At 39.1% G+C, this 21,416-nt stretch overlaps 1 protein-coding gene across 1 annotated transcript in view; it reads right to left on the reverse strand.

Moving 5' to 3' along the window:
- LOC121871699 (tuberin-like) overlaps positions 1-21,416 on the reverse strand; it is a 218,355-nt gene that overhangs the window by 155,010 nt on the left and 41,929 nt on the right. The window contains exons 7-10 of the mRNA XM_042374111.1: positions 5,963-6,104; positions 3,507-3,661; positions 3,221-3,393; positions 1,625-1,793 (exon numbers count right to left, since the gene is read on the reverse strand). Coding sequence (XP_042230045.1) covers positions 1,625-1,793; positions 3,221-3,393; positions 3,507-3,661; positions 5,963-6,104 — 639 coding nt within the window. The remainder of the gene's footprint in view (positions 1-1,624; positions 1,794-3,220; positions 3,394-3,506; positions 3,662-5,962; positions 6,105-21,416) is intronic.

Genomic DNA, 21,416 nt, shown 5'->3' on the forward strand with positions numbered 1-21,416 from the left:
GAATGAAAATTTATTTAGTTTATATATCAAGTTATTCAGTAAAGAAGCATTCTGTGATGATATAAAAGGGTATAACCAATAAAGTTTTCAAAACCATGACACATTCAGGTTGGCAGATTCTCTGGTGTGCTGCTGCCATGTTTCTACCCTCTTCAATTTATTGTACAGAAACTTTGTTGGTTTAGAATGGTACTGCACTCAGATTTAATAAAAATTGCCTCTATGCAGTTTTCAGACATAGAACCTATTTATTATTTTAATATTTTGTTAAAGCTTTGTGAAGAGTTAAATTACTGTATAGGAGCCAGATACATTTAGCTCCATGGAAATGGAGCAGTCAAAACTACAAGTGTCTCAGACAGAAAAACAGCCAAGTTGAATTGGCCTGGTTCTGGAGATTCCTACATAGTGGACAACAATGGACAGGCAGACTACATGAACAGTGTGATGTCATGACTTCAGGCTAACTATGACAACATTTATTTTCATAAATTTCTAAGAAATAAGGTTTCAATGGTATAGTATACCAGGTAATCAATTAATTAGTCCCAACTGTCAATATTAAGAGTATCCTGTCAGTTGATTGAGAACATCCAACAGTGGCCACCAGAATGATGATTGCACCCTGACACCTCAGGTGCCCAGAGAGGTTCAGAATGACTAGTTGCCTAATTTACACAGGCAAGGGGTGATTTAATACAAGTTTATGCACCTCAGAACACATTACTCAGTCGAGTGTTTATACCTGAAACTGGTGGATGCCACAAGGTAAGAGAATTGATAGGGCAAACTTTTTTAGAATGAGGTGTGAACTTTTCGAATAACCTGCCAGTGAGTGTTGTGAGCTCATATTAAGACCAGATTTGACCAACAATGACACAGGTCCAGGTACATTCTGGAGCCAGTGCATGCACAGTACTTGCCAACAGTGGATAGTAGAGATGTGACTGACCGCCCAGTAGCTAACAGGCTGATCAATGGCGAGGAGGATAAGGTAAAAGTTAAATATGTACTGAAAACTGACCAACCTTACAAACAGCTAGCGAGCTGACCAACGGTGAAAAAGACAAAGAAATCGTCATCAACAACATTTCTGGACATTTTCCATGCTTGCGCAGGTTAGTTGCAATTACCTGATTGCAGCTCTCTATGCTGCTAGATCTCTTGCAGTCCTCTTTTCATGTTTTTAACTTCAACGTCATTTCTCACAACCGCTTCCCATGTCATTCTTGGCCTACCTCGAGCTCTCCTCCTCTCCACTATTAAAATCCTACACTTATTGGCCCAATTGGATAAAGAATGTACAAAGAACACCAATAGCCTTGCTACTGACTAAGCACAATTAGTCTAAGATATGTGAAATTATAAAAGCATATAATTCTGAATAAAAAATTCCTAGTACAGTTCCAGAAACGTGTTTCTACACCCCGTGGTAACCCGTGTCTCCAATGGCCTACCTATACGATAGCAAACCAGTCACATCCATCATTACACAACCAATACCCATTCATTCACAAATAGTGATACTACTACGACTGCGATGTTACCAATTGGAGACACGGGTTACCACAGGGTGTGTAGAACACATTTCCACAACTGTACAAAGAAAGACTGCAATCTTTACCTTCTCTAATATGTTCAGTACATCCAAGATGATGTCAGATTTGTGTGTCACAGATATCTGGCAGAGAAATTTGACAGCAGCTGTTCTAACTTTAACTTCAGTTTCTTTTTCAACTCCATTCAGCTGAGGCACGATCACTTCTCTAATGAGCTCCGTCCCATATACTTGACTAGAACAAATTCAAACCCAAAAGTTTAAAAATGCATAAACTGTTGTATTCTATGTGCTTTATTAAGCTAAATCTTCCACTAATTATTATCAAGTAGTTTCAATTGAGAATTAGGTCGAATATGAGAAGTAAAATATCAATAAAATGCTTCTTACAATTTGTTCTCATGTGTTTGAATTAGTCACCAACATTTAATATAATTAATTTCACCTTAGGTTTCACAAAGACCAGTATGCAATATTTACTGATCTACTTTTCATTTAAGATACTGGATGATGATTAATAAGTTACAGGAATCAAATTCCCATAACACAGTTTACTAAACTAAGCAAAGTTGCTAGTACATCTATTTATTCATACTAATTACAATGATCTTATAAAATGGTACATAATTTTTTGGTCTATTATCTATTGTAATCACTAATTATTTTCTATGATTTACCCTTCACTCTTCACACCCCATTGAGAATAACAAAGTTACTGTATTAACATCATCTCCAAACTGAATGGCTATCCATGACTGACATCTACAGTATACAGGTATATATTGAAATTTCATGTGAAAAACTGAACTTTAACTCAAATGCAATAACTCTCTATTTGGTGATTTAGAAGTTTTGAAGAAGTTGTGACTTTGATAGTGGACATATCTATAAAAAAAAAAAAAAAAAAAAAGTTTAGAAGCACTTAACAATTAAAAGTTTTGAAATTAACATTTCTACAGCTTACATATAATCACCCGAACATTCCAGAAGTAAATCACATGCTAACACAATGCAAGATTGTCACAAGATAATGATACAAAGAAGGTGCCCAAAGAAAACTAAAACAGAAGGGAAAAGATAAAAAGTGCAACTGAGGTAAGTGGAAATGAAAAGGAAGATAGATTATGTAAAAAGAAGTTGCAGTACAAGTTTACAAAACACCTGTACAGTACAGTATATCAAAACTTCTATGGAGAAAACTGAAAAATTGTATGTCGATATAGAGGGCACTCCAGGCAAGAAATAAACATGCAACAAAAGTACAAAATTTCAGAAAATGCAGTTAAAGTTTAGCAATATTTTAATAAGTATAACTAACTAAAAAGGGATTTTTTTTTAGTATGATCTATAAATTATAATTGTATAAAGGAAAAGTATATTCAATGATTATTCTTTAAGCAAAAAATGCAAATTATTATAGTAGTCCAGGTATGCGGTTTATCTGCTTGATTTCCTTTCTTCTCACAATGGTCCACAAATTTTAGTTCACTATCAACTTACGCACCCAGTTACTGACATTTCTTTGTCACTTTGGGACGTGATATGCCTCCTCAATATTGGTATGACCAAGGTGCATCTTTTTGCATTTTGTAATCAATAATATTGAAAACTATTCAGTCATTTCACACAAGTACAATAAAAAAATAATCGTTATACTGTAACCTGTTATTCTTGAAAATATGCGAGAGAATATCCAATGCCTTCATTTTTACTTTCAGTCTTTGGTCACCATGATAGTGATGGGTAAACAGTTTGGCCAACTTAACAAGCCATAGTGGATTGGCAGGATTTAAGTTCATTTCTTGATAATCCAGTAGTTTGATAACAGAAGCCTCCTGCAAGTAAAATAGTAAACAATATTAACAAAAGTATCCTATGCATACTAAGGAATATTTCAGTAAACCAATGTTTGCTCAGTAATCACTTCCTGCCAGCTTTGTTTCCTTACTGGCCGTAGTTGAGAATACTGGTCCACCAGCAAGTAAAACTGGCCATGAGATCCAAAATATTCCCTCGACTCCACAAGGTGTTCTATGCCATCCACTGCTTCTGAGAGCACAGCCAATATGGTCGGTTTTTCAATCCTTTCCTCTGTCATTTTCACTAAAAATCGTAAAATACCATGTAACACTCATTCATTATTACATTACTAAAATATGCTTCAATGAAGCGAACAAACATCTAATAAAGATTATGCAAGTTTTTTTTTCAATTTTAAAACTATTAACCACATAACTACAGGGGGCCCCCCAAATTCGCGGGGCTAGGTTCTCAAAATGGCCTCGAATCGCCAAATCCGTGAATAACATTTGCAAACCGGGTGGATGGGAGGTTACATTTTTACTTGTGTACAAAGAAATGTATATTCCCTTTATGTGTTTGCCCTTAGGACAATTATTTCTTTTACCTGTAGTATTGTATGTGTGTGTGTGTGTGTAGACACAGACACACAAAACACATACAAATAATTTATTAAATATGTGAGTCTACCCTCAAGTCTGTGCTCTATTAATAAAGTACGTACTGTAAAAGAGCACGGACTTGAAGGTAGACTCACATTTTTTTATAAATTTGATTACAGTATTTGTGAGAGTATTTTCCCAGTCCGTATTATTTATTTGTATGTGTTTTGCAATACCCTGTACAGGTAAAGGAAATTACTGTTTCTAAAATGAATGGCTCCCTGTCCCAGCTGTGAAAATGCAGGTAACTTTAAAACTACCCACAGACACTCTTGGGTACACCCAGGGTGTCATCCACAAATAAACGACAACTGTGAAGTAAAAATCAGCGAACTTGGGGAGCACCCTGTACTTCAGTATCAACATCATTATAAGGTGATTCTCTGTATTTCTCCTTTCTTTTTAAAGTTGTAAAGTTATAACCCGTTCATGAGGTAGCAGGTAGCTATCAAACAGGGAGGTACTACCGCCTGGGAAGATATTGGAAGCATAATGTGTTGTCTAATGGTAGACCCTGCTGCCATATGGCATCACGAATATTGTGACCAAGTCCCAGGTTGCTGATCTGTCTTTCTGCCTCATTTACACACAATTGCAGGATCTCAATTGTTTCTCTTCCTATTGACAACACAACATACTATACATATAGCATTTCTCACTATTGATTATTATTATTTTTTCTTTATTATCATTATTACAGTATTGTTATTATTATTAATGTTGTTATTATTTTATTTTACTTTTTATTATAAATTTTATTTACTATGAATTACTATTCTTATTTTTTAATTTTCCCCTCCCAGGCCCCGATGTGGGTCAGTGACCTGTGCCCGGGTGGGCTAATACCCTTTAAAAAAAATAATAAAATAAAAAAAATACTCCTGAATAAGTACACTTGCAACAAAAAGTATTGGTGCAGGGTGTGATCGACGACTTCCGAAACAATACGTATACACTATGATATGTCGGGAAGGTTGGTAAGTGTATCCTCATAACCCCCCCCACCCCCTCCACTAGGTGTTGCCATATGGCTGACAATCAGTGTGTTTGTTTCCTCTTTTCAGATTGTTGCTTTGTGTCGACTGAATGATGAGCGAGGGTTCGGTCTCGGTGAACGTGGGTATAAAACAGAGACAATATGAAGCAGTAGAGATCTACACATGCCAGACGACATGGAAACCTCAGAGGGAACACGAGGAGCTATTATTGCCCTTCATAACGAAGGGTTCGGCGTCGCAGATATTAGCTGGCGGGTTGGTGTCCACAGGAACACAGCTGCACGATGGATTCGGCGATACCTCGAAACTGGTGCTACAGACGACAGGTCTCAGAGCGGCCGTCCACACTGCACCACCTCAGGACGACCAGGTTGAGTGGTTTATTTGGCAGCATAAATTTAAGTGGCAATATTCACAAGTATCACAAATAATTTTGTTAACAGGGAGCTCCTCATATTTCATACTGTCTATCACTTCCCGACCTTATTTATAACGGTTTGTTTCACTTGACCAGGCCACAGTAGCAGCTCAGCAGGATTACAGGGCTGCCAACATACGGCTGGTACAACTCACCTTTCCCAATACCTATCGTCACTGATCTCAAATTGTTCACACTACAGTATGCACAGATACTTTTTGTTGCGAGTGTACCTCATATATAACCCAACCCCTATATTTTTGGGTAAAGGGCCTGATTTTTCATATACTGCAGTACTTTGTATATAATTCAACTCCAGCCTTTAAGAAACAATAGGTATGATACTAGATATAATTTGCAGCAAGACCTTGATCACCACCACAACAGTTGATATTATGGACCAATTCTAAATACTGTACACGGTGGTGTTGGTGAACAATAAAATGAGTTTGTTGTACCAATTGACTGAATTATTCAGAATTATTTCAACTCAAAACACTTTAGTACTTAACACTTGCTCACCTACCTGTATGCATAAACACATTCATCAGGATTTTCAAAACGAGGGTCCATGAATTTACATGTAGCTTAGACCCCATCCTGACCACCAACTTCTGGATGCTCACAGCCACCTCATAAACCACTAGTACATGGCTGTTTTCACTGGCCTACAAGTATGAAAATGACAGTACTGTATTACATATATAAGATGGGTAAAATGTAACCAAGAAAATATTTGTCAACTGGGTACTCAAATATGAAATATCTAAAACATTTACTTTGCTGTGCACCAACAGCAATGAAATCATTGCAAGCTTTATGTAATAAATGTGTTATACTATAGCACAATACTCTTTCTCAAACATTAACAAAAAATATTATATAAATCTTGTACAGTAAGTCCTCGCTTAACGTCGTGGTTCCATTCCTGAAAACCGCAACGTTAACTGAATAAATTTTCCCTATAAGAAATAGATCAAATAAGGGAGTTACGTTCCTGAGCCTCCCTTTGCCCCATGAATTACATTACATATACCCAACTGTACAGAAATTCAATCGCATTTTTATAAAATATAGTACAGTAATACCCCGATTTACGCGGTCAATTGAACCCGCTGAGGCACGCGTAAATGGAAACAACAGAACATATGGGATTAATTGAAATAGAGACTGGGCCGACCCCCAAACTCCACTTTTCCCGGCACAATATGTATGTCGTACTAAACATAACATCTTAACTTTATGATGGTATGCACACACACATAATATAGAAGAGAAATATCATTAAGAGAATAATGTACTGTACCAGGTAAAAGAAAAATCAAGGTTTAACACTTACGTCAGGTTAGGTTAGGTTAGAAAAAATCAAGGTTTAACACTTACCTAAGGTTAGGTTATGTTAGGAAAAATCAAGGTTTAACACTTATGTAAGGTTAGGTTATGTGAGGAAAAATCAAGGTTAAGTTTAACACTTACGTTAGTAGAAGAGATGGGTCGGCGTACGGGAATGGCGGCTGGTTCCGAGGCAGAGGGCAGACTACTGGCCCTCAGGTGTGTCACCATCACTGTCATCCACATTTGTCAGGGCCTCCCTGACAAATCCCTCAAAGTCACCATCACTGTCTCTGTCACTATCACTGGCTTGGGCTGGCTGTGGTGGGTTGCGGGCGAAGAACTCGGTAATGCTTTGTTGAAGGCTAGTGTTGATGTTGTCGTGATGCACCTTGATGTACTGCTCCATAGCCTGCAACAGCTGGGTAGTGAAGACTTCATACCGGTTATCGTTAGGGTCGTCGGAAAGGAGGAGCTTCAGTTTCTCTGCACACTCGATGGCACCCCTAACATTAACCATGTGTTAACTTGTGTTCTTCTAGGGATGACGCACCACCTGCTCTTCACTGACGTGACCGTCTTCTAACTTCTCATTGGCAGTCACCTAAGGATCCCTGATCACCTCCAGGATGTCTTCGTTGGTGGTCTCGGAGAAGCCTGCAGCTGTAACACTCTGCGCAGCTTCTCTGGCAAAGTCCACTGCTACTGCAACAGACTGAACCTCACCAGTCACAGGTTGACTGCCTCCCACCTGGGATACCTTGCAACACATGTCTCCATGCGTGACGAACTGTTGCTACAAACAACTGATCCCATGCCTCCACCAAGAAGTCCACAGCTTTCTTGACGTTAAATTTCCTCCAAAACTGTTTGACGAGAATTTCTTGCTCCGCCAACTGTTGTTCCTCGTCCTCGTCGCTCTTGCTATCGGTGTTACCCAGGTTACGCAACTCATCCTTGGTGTTGGTACAGTCGTTCAGGAGCTTAAACTTCTTTGCAGAGTATGCAGCTTTCACATTGCAGATTAATTCTTGGTCCATGGGCTGGATTAATGACGTAGTGTTGGGAGGAAGGAAGACCACTTTTACGTTGGGGTGACGATCTAACAGTAGGGGCGAGTGTCCTGGTGCGTTGTCAAGGAGCAACAAAATCTTGAATGGAACATTCTGTTGCTCACAGAATTTCTTCACGTTGGGAACGAAACAGTCATGAAACCAGGAGAGGGACAGAGCAGAGAACATCCACGCCTTACGTGCGGTCAACCAGTGAACATTTAGCTTGGTCATGTCCATGTTCTTGTAGGCGTGTGGGCTGTGTGGATCACCGATAACTTGAATTTACAGGAACCGGAGGCATTGGTGGTAAACAGGACGGTTATGAGCTCCTTCTGGAACTTCCGGCCCCGACACTTGCTGGCAGACTGGATAACAAAGGTCTTGGAAGGAAGCTTTTTCCAAAAGACCAGATTCGTCCATGTTGAACACCTGGTCGTCGGTGTACTATCCTTCCTCCATAATCTCACGTAAGAACGGAGAAAAATCCCTAGCCGCAACACGGTCAGCACTCGCTTCTTCACCACCAATGTTAATGTTGGTTATCTTGTTCCTCTTCTTAAACCTGTGCAGCCACCCAAAGGAAGCATTGAAGGGTTTGGGCTCTGCAATTCCCATCTTACGTGACACTGCTGCGTACAGTTCACGTGTGTACTCCTGAACTGACCGAGTGTCGACTGCCATGTTCCGTCTTGCCTGACGAATCAAGTAACACACAAGTAAATTTTCTGTCTTGAGAAGCACCTTGTTCTGGCAATACTTGATCATTGAAGCACCTGCAGACTTTGTGATGTTCATGTGTTCTTTTATCTTGGCTGCATCCTTCTTGATCGTCCGGATCGTAGATTCGTTAACACCATGCTGGTGCGAGATCAACCTGTCTTGTTCCTTTTTCTAGCTCTTGTATTATACTGTACTTCACCTCGTAACTTAGGGCACGTCGTATCTTCTTTGGCTTAGGGCGGCTGGATCCAGGTAATGCAAGCTTTTTCTGTGGTGGTGGTGGTCCGGCGGCAGCCATTCTTACGGAACAATAGATGCCTGTATACACAGTGTGGCCGGGAGGGATGTAACTGAACCGGCTAGGTCAAGCGCCTTCTACCCACCAGCAGGAAGGCACATCATATTACATTAAACCAATCACAGCTAGCGGCGGAGGGAGGTTAGGATGCGTGGCCCAATCACAGTCCGATACGTCATATGACGTCAGCGATAACGCAACAGAGGCATCCACTGCGCAACCTACTCGCGCCGCTTGCCCAAGCATGGCGGGATGGAGGGAGATGGCGGGAGGTTTGAATCCAAAAATGGCGGTGCGGCAGGACCGCCAGCCGCTCTCCGCCTATATGAGTAGATGCACCGCATAAAGTGGGAATTCCGGTTCTGGCGGGATACCGCGTAAACGGGAACCGCATAAATCGGGTATTACTGTACAGTATACTGTACAGGGTATACATAAATAAATTAAATCATTTTGTATTATACTCACTGATGGACGGAGGTGGTGGAGCAAGTGTGTGGCTCCTCCTCCCAGTTTAAAACCTCCAATTTCGTAGCAAGGCTAATGGTCTTACGTTGCTTCTTCACAAGAATAGCATCAGTAGCACTTGATGGGTGCTTGGAAGCCATTTTGAATTGTTATAGTACAGTATAAAGAGCAAAAACACTTAACGGTCACGAACGCTGCTGAAGCCTAACAAAGACTGGCAACGCTTGGGGACGCTGTGACATTCCGTGAGTGAGAGGTAGCGCACCAAGACAAGAGAACGTAGCTCGGCAAAACAAGAGAGGGTGATGCACTGTAAAAAGTAGTCCATGACGATGCTAAAAATTACGTTATATTGAGATGTCAGGACGTTAACCGAATTATTGGTATTTAAAGAGTAGCGCGTTTTAATGAAACAACGTTATCGGGGGCAACGTTAAACAAGGACTTACTGTACCTCCAGGTTTTTAAGAAACGTTTAATTTTCAAGACAACCACTTAGCAATTTCTTCCATCCTAAGATGCACCAAACAGCATACAGAACCTAATACCTTTAGATATCTACATTTGACAAACCATCTTCCCCAGAGAAATGAGAGTACTGTACAGGTGTACACCAATAACCAACATATAGGTTCTGGGAAAAGTTGTTGGTTATTGAACCAATGGTTATCAAAGCAATTAATCCCATAAGAACATAAATTCAGGGGGTTAGGGACAGACCACCCTCCAAAACTCCCATCTATGCTGCTAACCCTAATTTTATTATTTGGAGTGGGTTATGTTCCTTGGGGTTATTTTTTATGGCATTTTTCTTGTTTAAATTGTACTGTACTTTATCTAAAACACAGTAAACTTTAATTATAATTTAAAAAGTAAAAAAGATTCATGATTTACTATGAACAAAGCTTAAGATTTTTTTAATGAAAAACAAAATTAATGACTACCATACTGTAAACATTTAAAACATCAGAAATTATGTTTAACATCAAGATCACATTGAATGAAGATTTTTTTAAATAGTTTGCTTTTTTGTTACTTTTATCCTCTTTGCCACTGATATTTTAATTAAACAAAAAATGTACATAAATATATGAAAAAATCATAACCGGTGTTAAACATCGAGACTTACTTTAAATCTATGAAAAAACATGTACCAGGTACAGTGGGGTATGCTATAACGAACGGACCCTACTACGAATAATCCTATAACGAACGGTTTTACCTATTAAATTGAGAATGCTATAACGAACGCAACTCCTACAACGAACGCGGATGAATACCGGACTATTTCGCCTGGCGCATGAATATTGTTGTACCGCGACCCACAACAAGAGTGTCAGGCGCCATCTTTGTCTCATTGCGTAGCCAGAGCACCACTGTTATTGTTGAAATTTCGTCTTTTGATGTGGAAATAGAGTTATTTGTATAAATATTTTGTTATACAAGTGTACAATTGTGACAATGAATCGTCCAAAGCGAGTGAGAAAGCTCATAACTCTTGAAACTAAGAAAGAAATCATAAAGAAACGTGAGGATGGAACAAGCATTGCGAAACTTAGTGATGAGTACAGTATGGGATGGCTAAATCGACTATATGTACGATTTTAAAGAATAAAGAGGAGTTGAAAACAGTGCAGTTGGCTAAGGGTATCTCTAGACTTAGCAAAGCAAGGTGTAATGTGATTGAGGAGACGGAAAATTTACTCTTAGTGTGGATAAAGGAGAAAGAAATGGCAGGTGATAGCATTCATGAAGCTATAATTTGTGAGAAGGCCAGACAATTGTTTGAGGACCTTAAAGCCAAGACTCCCAGTGCAAGTGATAGTGATGTGCCAGTGTTTAGGGGTACCAAGCGGTGGTTTACTGGTTTCAGAAGTAGAAATAAAATACATAGTGTTGTGAGACATGGTGATGCTGCTAGTGCAGATAAGGAAGCAACTAAGGAACACCATGACATTTTTTTGAATATTATTAAAGAGGGAGGCTTTGTTTCTCAGCAGGTATTCAACTGTGATGAAACTGGACTTTTTTGGAAAAAAATGCCTTGCCGTACATACATTACCAAGGAGGAAACTTCTGCCCCTGGCCATAAGCCAATGAAAGACAAGCTTACCCTCCTTCTTTGTGCTAATGCTTCTGGTGACTGCAATATAAAGCCACTCCTTGTGTACCACGCAGAAAACCCCAGAGCTTTCAAAAAAATTAGGAAGACCCGCCTTGGTGTTATGTGGCGGTCAAACCCAAAGGCTTGGGTGACCAGGAATTTATTCTCTGAGTGGGTGATTGAGGTGTTTGGACCCAGTGTTCGGGAATACCTCAGGGAGAATAATCTTTCACTGAAAGCTTTGTTGATGATGGACAATGCACCAGCCCACCCTCCTAATTTGATGGTTGAATTGCCAGAGGAGTTGAACTTCATCACTGTGCACTTCTTGCCACCCAACACAACACCTCTCATCCAGCCCATGGATCAACAGGTAATTTCTAACTTTAAGAAGTTGTACACAAAGGCACTGTTTAGAAAATGTTTTGCGTCCACTTCTTTTAGTGATGTTAGCTTGAAGGAATTTTGGAAGAGTCACTTCAATATAGCAGATGCTGTATTTTTAATTACCTCAGCCTGGAAAGAGGTTACTGTGAGGTGTCTTTGTGCTGCTTGGAGGCCATTGTGGCCTGAATGTGTCCTTCAAAGAGACTTTGAAGGCTTCGAAGAGTTAGAAGAAGAGGCTGTTGTTCATGAAATTGTCTCTGGGCAATTCCATGGGCCTGGAAGTGGATGATGATGATGTTGAGGAGTTGGTGGAAGAGCACAGTAAGGAATTGTCCACTGAGGAGCTGCTTGAGCTTCACAAAGAGGAAAACAAGACACTGAAGCGGAGCTTAACTTCTGAGGAGTCAGAGGAGGACAAGGAGGAAAGCCGCATCATTCCAGCCAAAGATCTCAAGGATGCGTTCTTTTGCTGGAGCAAACTGTCCAAGCTTGCTGAGGATTATCATCCTGATGTTGATTCTGTGCAAAAGGCCATCAGTGTTTTCAATGACAATGTTATGAACTACTTTTGGAAGGTCCAGAAATCAAGGTTGAAGCAGCCAACCCTGGATTCCTTCTTTACAAAGGTAACAAAAGAACCTACAGACAAAATGCCTGTGAGACAGTCACCAAAGAGGGCTAGGAAGGATGACTCCTCTCATTCCACCTCTTCTCCATAATTCTCTCCTCCCCCCTCCCCCTCTGCCTCCTGTCCTGCATACTGAACAACACTAAGGTAAGATAAAGTACCGTATTTTTTACATTTTCCACAGAATTTTTTCAGTGTTAAGTGGTTGTATTTGGGGGCCTGGAACGGATTAATCCTATAACGAACGAATGCTATAACGAACGAGGTTCTGGAACCAATTACGTTCGTTATAGCATACCCCACTGTATTCAAATTAAAAAATACATGAAAAATTCAGAAAGGGGTAAAAGTTGGGATTTACTGTACAATATTTAGAACAAAGCTTTTTGAACATATTCTTTTTGAATGAAACAGAATTTTTTAAATATGAATGAATACATCAGAAATGATGTTAAACACTGAGCCTAGGGCCTGGAGTTTTAAACAACATCTTCCGTTGACGAGGGTCGGCATATCGACAACCATAGTTTTAAACGCGAAGGACCCCACACTGCAGTGCACATTGAAGAGGAGCGGCAGAAAAACGAAAGAATATTGGAAACTAAAGATGTGGCTGACCTTTGTTACCCTCTTCGTAATTGTTTTGTTTGTTTTATTCTATACTTATAGGAAATACAATTAATGATCAAAGAAAAATGCAATGGTAATTTTATAAACCATTTCTTTTTTACATTAATGGTTTTACGGCCAATATTATGACATCTTCAAGAGACTTGTGTTTTTTTTTATTACCAAGTACCAGCTCATTCAGCTGCTGGAGTCATTTCATCTTACTAATGCTGTTACTAATTAGGTACCGGGTAAGAACATTTAAGGTAAATTAATAAACTTTTTAGCATTTTTGTAAGCGAGTTTTTTCTTTTTTAAGTATAATCTGGCGAGTTTCTGGGTTAGAAATCTAGAAACAGAGCCAAAATTCACTGGGAAGACATCGCCACCAAACTTTATGCAGCATATATTAATAAAGTCAAGTCAAACCCAAAGGCGTTTTACCACTATGCAAAGTCGAAATTAAAAACGCGAGGAATATCAGACCCGAGGCTTGAAGATGGTAGTTATGCAGATTCTGACCAGGATAAAGCTGAGGCATTGAACATCATCTTTTCCTCGGTGTTCACAAGAGAGGATGGGATTAACCTTCCTGCGTTTCAGGACAGACGGTTCGACACAGCACTGACCCACATTGTGTTCACAAAAGAGGGTAATTAGAAAGAAACTGTCAAAGCTAAAGGTCCATAAGAGTTCCAGCCCTGACATGGTGCATCCTAGAGTGCCAAGAGAGTTGTGCAACAAGCTTGCCGAGCCCTTGAAGAACCTGTTTAGTAAATGCCTGGATGAACAAAAGGTCCCCAGTGAATGGAAAGTGGCTTATGCGAGTCCAATCTTCAAGAAGGGCGATCGTCACTCCACGAACAACTATAGACCGGTAAGCCTAACCAGCATAATATGTAAAGTACTTGAGAGCATTATCAGAGATGCCGCAATGGAACATCTAATACGAAACAGCCTTGTAAAGGATTGCCAATATTCTTTTATGCCGGGGCGCTCCTGCTTAACACAATTGCTAAAGGTATTGGATTTTTGGACCCATATTCTGGAACAGGGTGGTAATATTGACAATATTTACCTAGATTTTGCCAAAGCTTTCGAAAGTGTACCCCACGAAAGGCTGAAACTCAAACTGGAAGGGTTCGGAATTCGAGGAAATGTCCTAGTGTGGATAGAAGACTTTCTACATGACCGCAAGCAGTGTGTGGTGATTAATGGCACGAAATCAACATCCGTACCTGTCACAAGCGGGGTACCACAGGGCAGTGCATTGGGCTCACTGTTGTTTGTTTCATAAATGACATGCCTGACATTGTACACTCCTTCATACAAATGTTTGCTAATGACGCCAAGTTATTTCGGGAAATCAAGAACCAAGCGGACTGTGAAGAGCTGCAGAAGGACCTCTGTGTGCTCCAAGAATGGTTGAAGAAATGGCTGCCGAGATTCAATGTCACGAAGTGTAAGAGGATGCACCTGGGGCATACCAACAGTATGGAGGCATATCATATGTCCCGACGGGATGAAAAAACTGCACTACAGTTGTACCCCACTTAACGCGGTCAATAGAACCCAGAGGGTCCCGTGTTAAGTGAAATCCGCGTTAAGTGAACAACAGAACATATGGGATTAATTCCAATAGAAACCAGCCCGACCCCCAAACTCCACTTTTTGAAGACACATAACTATGTTGTAGTAAAAATAACACCTTAATTTTATGATGGTACATGCACACAATTAATACTTAAGAGAAATAGAGAAATACAGTCGCCAAGTTAATGTCCATTCAAATAATGGACTCAACTCCCTCCCCCTCTTCTCACACTACACTGCTGGCTCTTCCCTCTGAGAAATTTTTGGGGGAAAACCACTAAATTTTAATAAATAATACCTCAAACTAAAGTTAGGATAATACAATTGACATTGCTGGATTCCTTGTAAGACCAGGAATATTTTGAATATAAATGTCATATATTTTGCACAAAAGATAACATATTTACTAGAGAAAACATTTTATCTAAAATTTGTATGTCTAATGCAAAATATATGATGTTTATATTCAAAATGATCATCAAATTATAAGAATTCCAGCAATGTAAATTATATTCTGACCGGGTAATTTGTATGAATTTTATGAGCTAAAACAAATATCTTCAGTTAATAAAAAAAAAAATATTCTTCACGGGGTAACAGATGGTCGGTCGGTCCCTCCCTCCCCCCCACCCCCCACCAACCGTCCCAAGGAGATGTGTGGGAAAACCACTAAATTTTAATAAATAATACCTCAAACTAAAGTTAGGATAATATAATTGACATTGCTGGATTCCTTGTAAGACCAGGAATATTTTGAATATAAATGTCATATATTTTGCACAAAAGATAACATATTTACTAGAGAAAACATTTTATCTAAAATTTGTATGTCTAATGCAAAATATATGATGTTTATATTCAAAATGATCACCAAATTATAAGAATTCCAGCAATGTAAATTATATTCTGGCCGGATAATTTGTATGAATTTTATGAGCTAAAACAGGCAGTCAGGCAGGGTGGCGGGTGGGGCAAATCTAAAAATAGCGTCTCGAGCCGGACACTTACCGCGTATATGTGGAAAAAATCCGTGTTAAGTGAAAGTTCAGCTCTGGCGAGGCACCGCGTATATGATAAAACGCGTTAAGTGAAACCGCGTTAGGCGGGGTAATACTGTATTTGAGACTGAATGTGAGAAGGACCTAGGTGTGTAAGTTGACAATGAGCTGAAGTTCTCGGGCCATTGCGAGAAGAAGGTAAACCAGGCAAATAAATTATTAGGTCTTATAAGAAGGTCGTTCAGATAACTAGACGGTCCATCCCTCGTAATGATCTTCAAGAGTGAAGTGCTTCCCCATCTGGTCCCTGAGATATACAGTACTAGGGACTGTCAGTTGATTGAAAACATTCAAAGGAGGGCCACCAGACTGGTGCCTGCAATTTGGCACCTCAACGACCCTGAGAGATTGGAGTGCCCGAACTTATTCTACAGATAGGCAAGGGGGCGACCTAATTGAGGAGTATAAGCATCTCAAGGGGCACTACTCTGTCAAATGTCCTTGCCTGGAGCTGGCGGACGCTCGCCCCACAAGGGGTCAAGGTTGAAGAAGCTGCAGGGCCAGAAAACTGCAAGGGCAAACTTTTTCGGAGTGAGAGTTGTGAACTCTTGGAACAATCTACCAGAAAGTGTTGTGATGGCACCGAGTGTGAGCTCTTTCAAGACCAGACTTGACCAACACTGGAGCAGGTTCAGGTACATTCAGGAGACGGTGCATGCCCAGTACTTGCCAACAGTGCGTAACAGAGACGTGACCAATAGCCCCAGCAGCTAACGACCCGGTCAGTGGTTAAGAGGATACAAGTAAAAAAGTAAAAAGGTAACTAACAATAAATTCAGTGAAATATGGCAGAGGGAGGAGAGTTACAACTGCAGACGACACTGTAACTAGCGGTTACTCACTCCCTCCCAGGCTCCCATTGCCAGGCGTATAATTGATATACAGTATGTACTGTATAGGAGAAATACATATCTTGTAGTCTAATTTGAAAATAGTGATGGGCAGAGTGATAAACAAATTATATAAACCATGCATTTACCGACGATATCATAATAAGAAACATTGTATCATTACTGGAGTGAATGAAATATTCCCACAAACAACAATTGACAACTAACTATTCATGTTTTCCACCTCCTCATGCACTTGTGTCCAGCGCGACAGACTGGTCAACCAGGGCCCACGGACATAAAATGTTCTTTGCTGTTTTGGGAATGCTTCTTAAGGAGGCTTCTTAGCCCAGAAACCCCAATATTTTTGCCCGAATTTTACGAAATCTAGATTTACTGGGTTTGGATCTACGAGGGTTCACTGTACAAAAACTTTTGGTTATGAACCATCACTACAGACCTTGGAACAGTATTTATAGCGTTGATATACAGTACAGTACTTAAATACTGCACAGTATGCTGGGCTATTTGCAGATTTTTATTTTGCGGTCTTCTCTTATTCGCGGATGACACCCTGAATGTACCCAAGAATGTCTGTGGATAGTTTTAACGTTGCCGGCTTTTTCGTGGCCACTACAGGAAGCACGCAAGTTTTGTGGCATCCCGCAAGGTGTGTCTTGTCCCGGTGGGCTGGACCATGTGCACCAGCTCCCTCTGCCTTAGTCCGAGCTAAACATTTGTACATCTCACGTGTGTGCTAGTCTCCTTTTGTAACAACTGTACTACTCGTGCTTGTTATGGCTCCCAAATGTCCTCAACAACCTTCATCAACATCATTCATCATGAAATCAGTGGCAGGGGAGAGGAAAACAGGACCTACACAAACAGCCTGCATGGAATGGCGAGTGTTAACCTATTCCTTTATAACAGTTGTTTTTATTATGTTATCGTAGGAAAATGAAGGATTTATATAATTTGTTTTTCAGAGCCTGTACCATTTTCATAATAGACTGCAAAATATGTTTTTCTCCCATACGTACACCTGGCACCTCCCCGTACTGTACATCTGGCTATGCCTGGCAACGGGAGCGGGTAAGGGGAGTGATTGACTGCTAATTAGTGCGCCATCTGCAGTTTTATCTTTCCTCGGTCCCTGCCACATTTCACTGGATTTACTGTTATTAGTAGTGTTTACTGATAGAATATTGCTTACCAGTGATTAATCATGTCATTGTAGCTAGGTTAGCTCATCATTGTAACCACCAGGCTACTTGGTGAAACTGAGGTGTTATGGTTTTTTCAACTTGAATTTTTGGGTAGATATACGTAAACTTCTTCATTTATTTTTACTCCTTTACATGCACATAGCATCCTACATACAGATTGTGAAAAAGTACTGTATACAGTATTACACCACAATTACCGACATCCTTCATGTTGGGTTGGCAAGATGACTACTAAGAAATTCTGTATGTTTCATTTACGTATCAAACCAGCTGGTGCTGACGCCGTATGGCAATTCCAACAACTCAACTGTAATAACAAAGCACGGAGTTGACTTGAGGGTAGACTCATTTTTTCTACATTACATTTTGTTGTCGTGTTTCTTATTACGGTATTGGTGAAAGGATTTCCCCATTATTATTTATTTGTATGCATTTTAATAATAATAATAATTAACAATTTATTGAAAGAGCATGGCGGCCGGAAGGCTGAAAATATACAGTTACATAATTGGAGAATGGGTCACTTTATTGACAAATAACATCGTGTTCCAAATATGATATATACCGGGTAATAACTAGGTGGGGAGAAGGTTATACTACAGTGCATTGCAACACAGTGACAGTGCAAAAAATGCAAGATTGGCTAAGAGTGAATACTTACACTGGTTGATTACAAGTTGTTGATAATTTTTATAATGGTTGGGACTGGGCTGTTCTTATAGCATGTGTGTGTGTACAAACACACATACAATACAGGGAAAAGAAATAATTGTCCTAAGGGCAAACACAAAGGGAATATATATTTCTTTGTACACAAGTAAAAATGTACCCCATGCAGTCACACAAGACCCTCACTGGATGCTTGTTCTTAATTCCCGTATGTGTGTGTTTTGAGCTTGCCAAGCACAGTGCAGGATTTGAAGAAGTTGATGAGTTTGCTCAGGAGTCAGGTGGTGAGTTGACATGCCAACACACTTACACAGCACACACATTAACAGCACTACTAAACCATTGTCTTATTACAAATTTACATTATATTTTCTATTTTAAAATTAATTGATACATGACACCTCGACAGGGCTACTTTTGCACTTAGACAACTGACCAATGAAAAAACCAGGGCATATGGACTCATTATACATTAGGGGTGTCATAAAGCTTTGAAACTGCAACCACAAATTATCAGAACCTGTACTCAAATGTACGAAGTCAATTACTAAAATTATTATGTATGGTACAAAATAAGGAATGTTTATACTCAAATTAATTGCTATCTCACAATAATTTCAACAATGCAAGTTTTATTATTCTAAGTCATTTCAGTGACATGTTATATGCAAAATAATAAAAGCCCTCAGCCTTTCATTATCACAGTACTCGTTAATGCCCCCCCCCCCTCCTCCCAACCAGAGAGAAAAGGTCTATTGTGGGTAAAAGTGACCGCGACGACAAACCCCCACCCCCCCAATGGCTAATTCCCATGTGGGTGTGGTAAAGTGGAACCGCGTAAAACGAGGGTTGACTGTGTGTGTGTGTGTGTGTGTGTGTGTGTGTGTGTGTGTGTGTGTGTGTATGTATGTACCGTATATCACGGCCTATAAGGCGGCGGGGTGCATAAGACGCCCCCCCCAAATTTCCATTTAAAAAGTAGCTTTTGAGCTCTATTTGCTGTATAAGACCAGTACCCCAAATGTGACACTTACCCACTGACTCAGTAGTCCTTTACCAACCATCCTTGATTTTTTAAAATAAGGCCAATTCACTTCAAGTAATGTCATCAAATTATACCCGCTGGTGTAGTGTAAACACTAGTGACGTCACTGAAGCGTCTGCTATTTACCGATAACTGGAACTAATGTCGGTATCGAGTAAAATTTTTCCATTTACTTGAAATGGATTTACTGATTTATTTGTTTATTTGTTTATTTATTTATTTATTTATAATATACTGTAACATATTAAACACACTGCAAGTATTTTCTTTCATTTATACGCTTGCTTCACACGAGACGATCGGTGGTGGGAGTGTTCCCTCGTCTCGGTGGTGTGGCTGTGTTCCGACTATTTATACAACATGTGGTTCAACAGCAACCACCGTATTCTAATTGTGGTGTTTCATTAGGATTTGAGTGAAAAAGGTTACCAGTATGTACTTACTACATACATTTATTACACATATATATATATATATATATATATATATATATATATATATATATATATATATATATATATATATATATATATATATATATATATATATATATATATATATATATATATATATATATATATATATATATATATATATATATATATATATATATATATATATATATATATATACTATATATATATATATATATATATATATATATATATATATATATATATATATATATATATATATATATATATATATATATATATATATATATATATATATATATATATATATACTGAATATACTATGTACAAAAAATGAATGTTCAATGAATTATTTATGGTGCATTAGGGTACTGGCCACTTCAGACGGGCTATAAATAGCCTTGTTATCTCCCCTCCATCTCACCCTGAGCCAGAGGGACGCGTCTTGGTAAATAACACGTTTGCTTATTTTCCATTTACTTGAAATAGATTTACCGAATTATTTGTTTATTTATTTATTTATAATATACTGCCTCATTTACACAATTGCAGTTTCAATTGTTCCTCTTACTTTGACAACACAACATACATACAGTATATTATTTCTCACTTTTGATCTTTTTTTTAAATTTTTGTATTTATTTATAGTTAGTTACTTAAAATAAGGCCAATTCACTTCAAGTAATGGCATCAAATATTACCAGCTGGTGTAGTGTAAACACTAGTGACGTCACTTGAGCGTCTGTAATTAACCGTCGATAGTTTCAAGAATTAATGCACTCATTTACTGAATATTCTTTGTAAAAAAATAAAATTTAAATCAATTATTTATAGGAGATAAATATTATTATGAGTAAATATACCGATACCGGTATGCATTACTGACCACCTCCACGGCTAAAAATAGCCCATCTCGTGGTCACTTTCCCTTTCTTGTCTCCTCACTGGCAAATGGGGGGGGGGCGTGTGGAGGGGTGTGTGATGATAGCTGTGTTTATTACAGGGGTATAAATCTCTTTTACGGTATGTTAGACAGGTTTATAATACATTTTTATTATTTTAATATACCGGTAATCTTAATTTGAATCCAGCTTGCCAAACGTAAGTTTCAGTATAAAATAATTAGTGGTAAGACCTTGTGAGTGGCTTACGATGTTTTCATCACCACTCTTGACACACTAAACCACAATATTTAAGAGGTAAGAATTTTAAACTTGGTGGTTTAGACGACCCCCTAACTTTGGGCAGATTTTTTTAATGTTCAAATTTCGTCTTATAGGCCGTGATATACGGTATGTATGTATGTATGTGTAATGACTGATTGTCAGACCAAAGCTTACAGCCCAGAATTATGTCACATATAACAACAAGTACACCACAGACCTCGTGGTACCACCACATTCCAGGTTGACACACCTCAGGTCGACCCTAATGACGTGAGCCGGTGACCTACAACCGCACCTAGCCAAGACACCTGGCCAGGACCACACCTGCACACAATTATCCAGATCAAACCAGTTTAGT

Source organism: Homarus americanus, unplaced genomic scaffold (assembly GCF_018991925.1).
Source record: "Homarus americanus isolate GMGI-L3 unplaced genomic scaffold, GMGI_Hamer_2.0 scaffold39675, whole genome shotgun sequence".
Lineage (NCBI taxonomy): Eukaryota > Metazoa > Arthropoda > Malacostraca > Decapoda > Nephropidae > Homarus > Homarus americanus.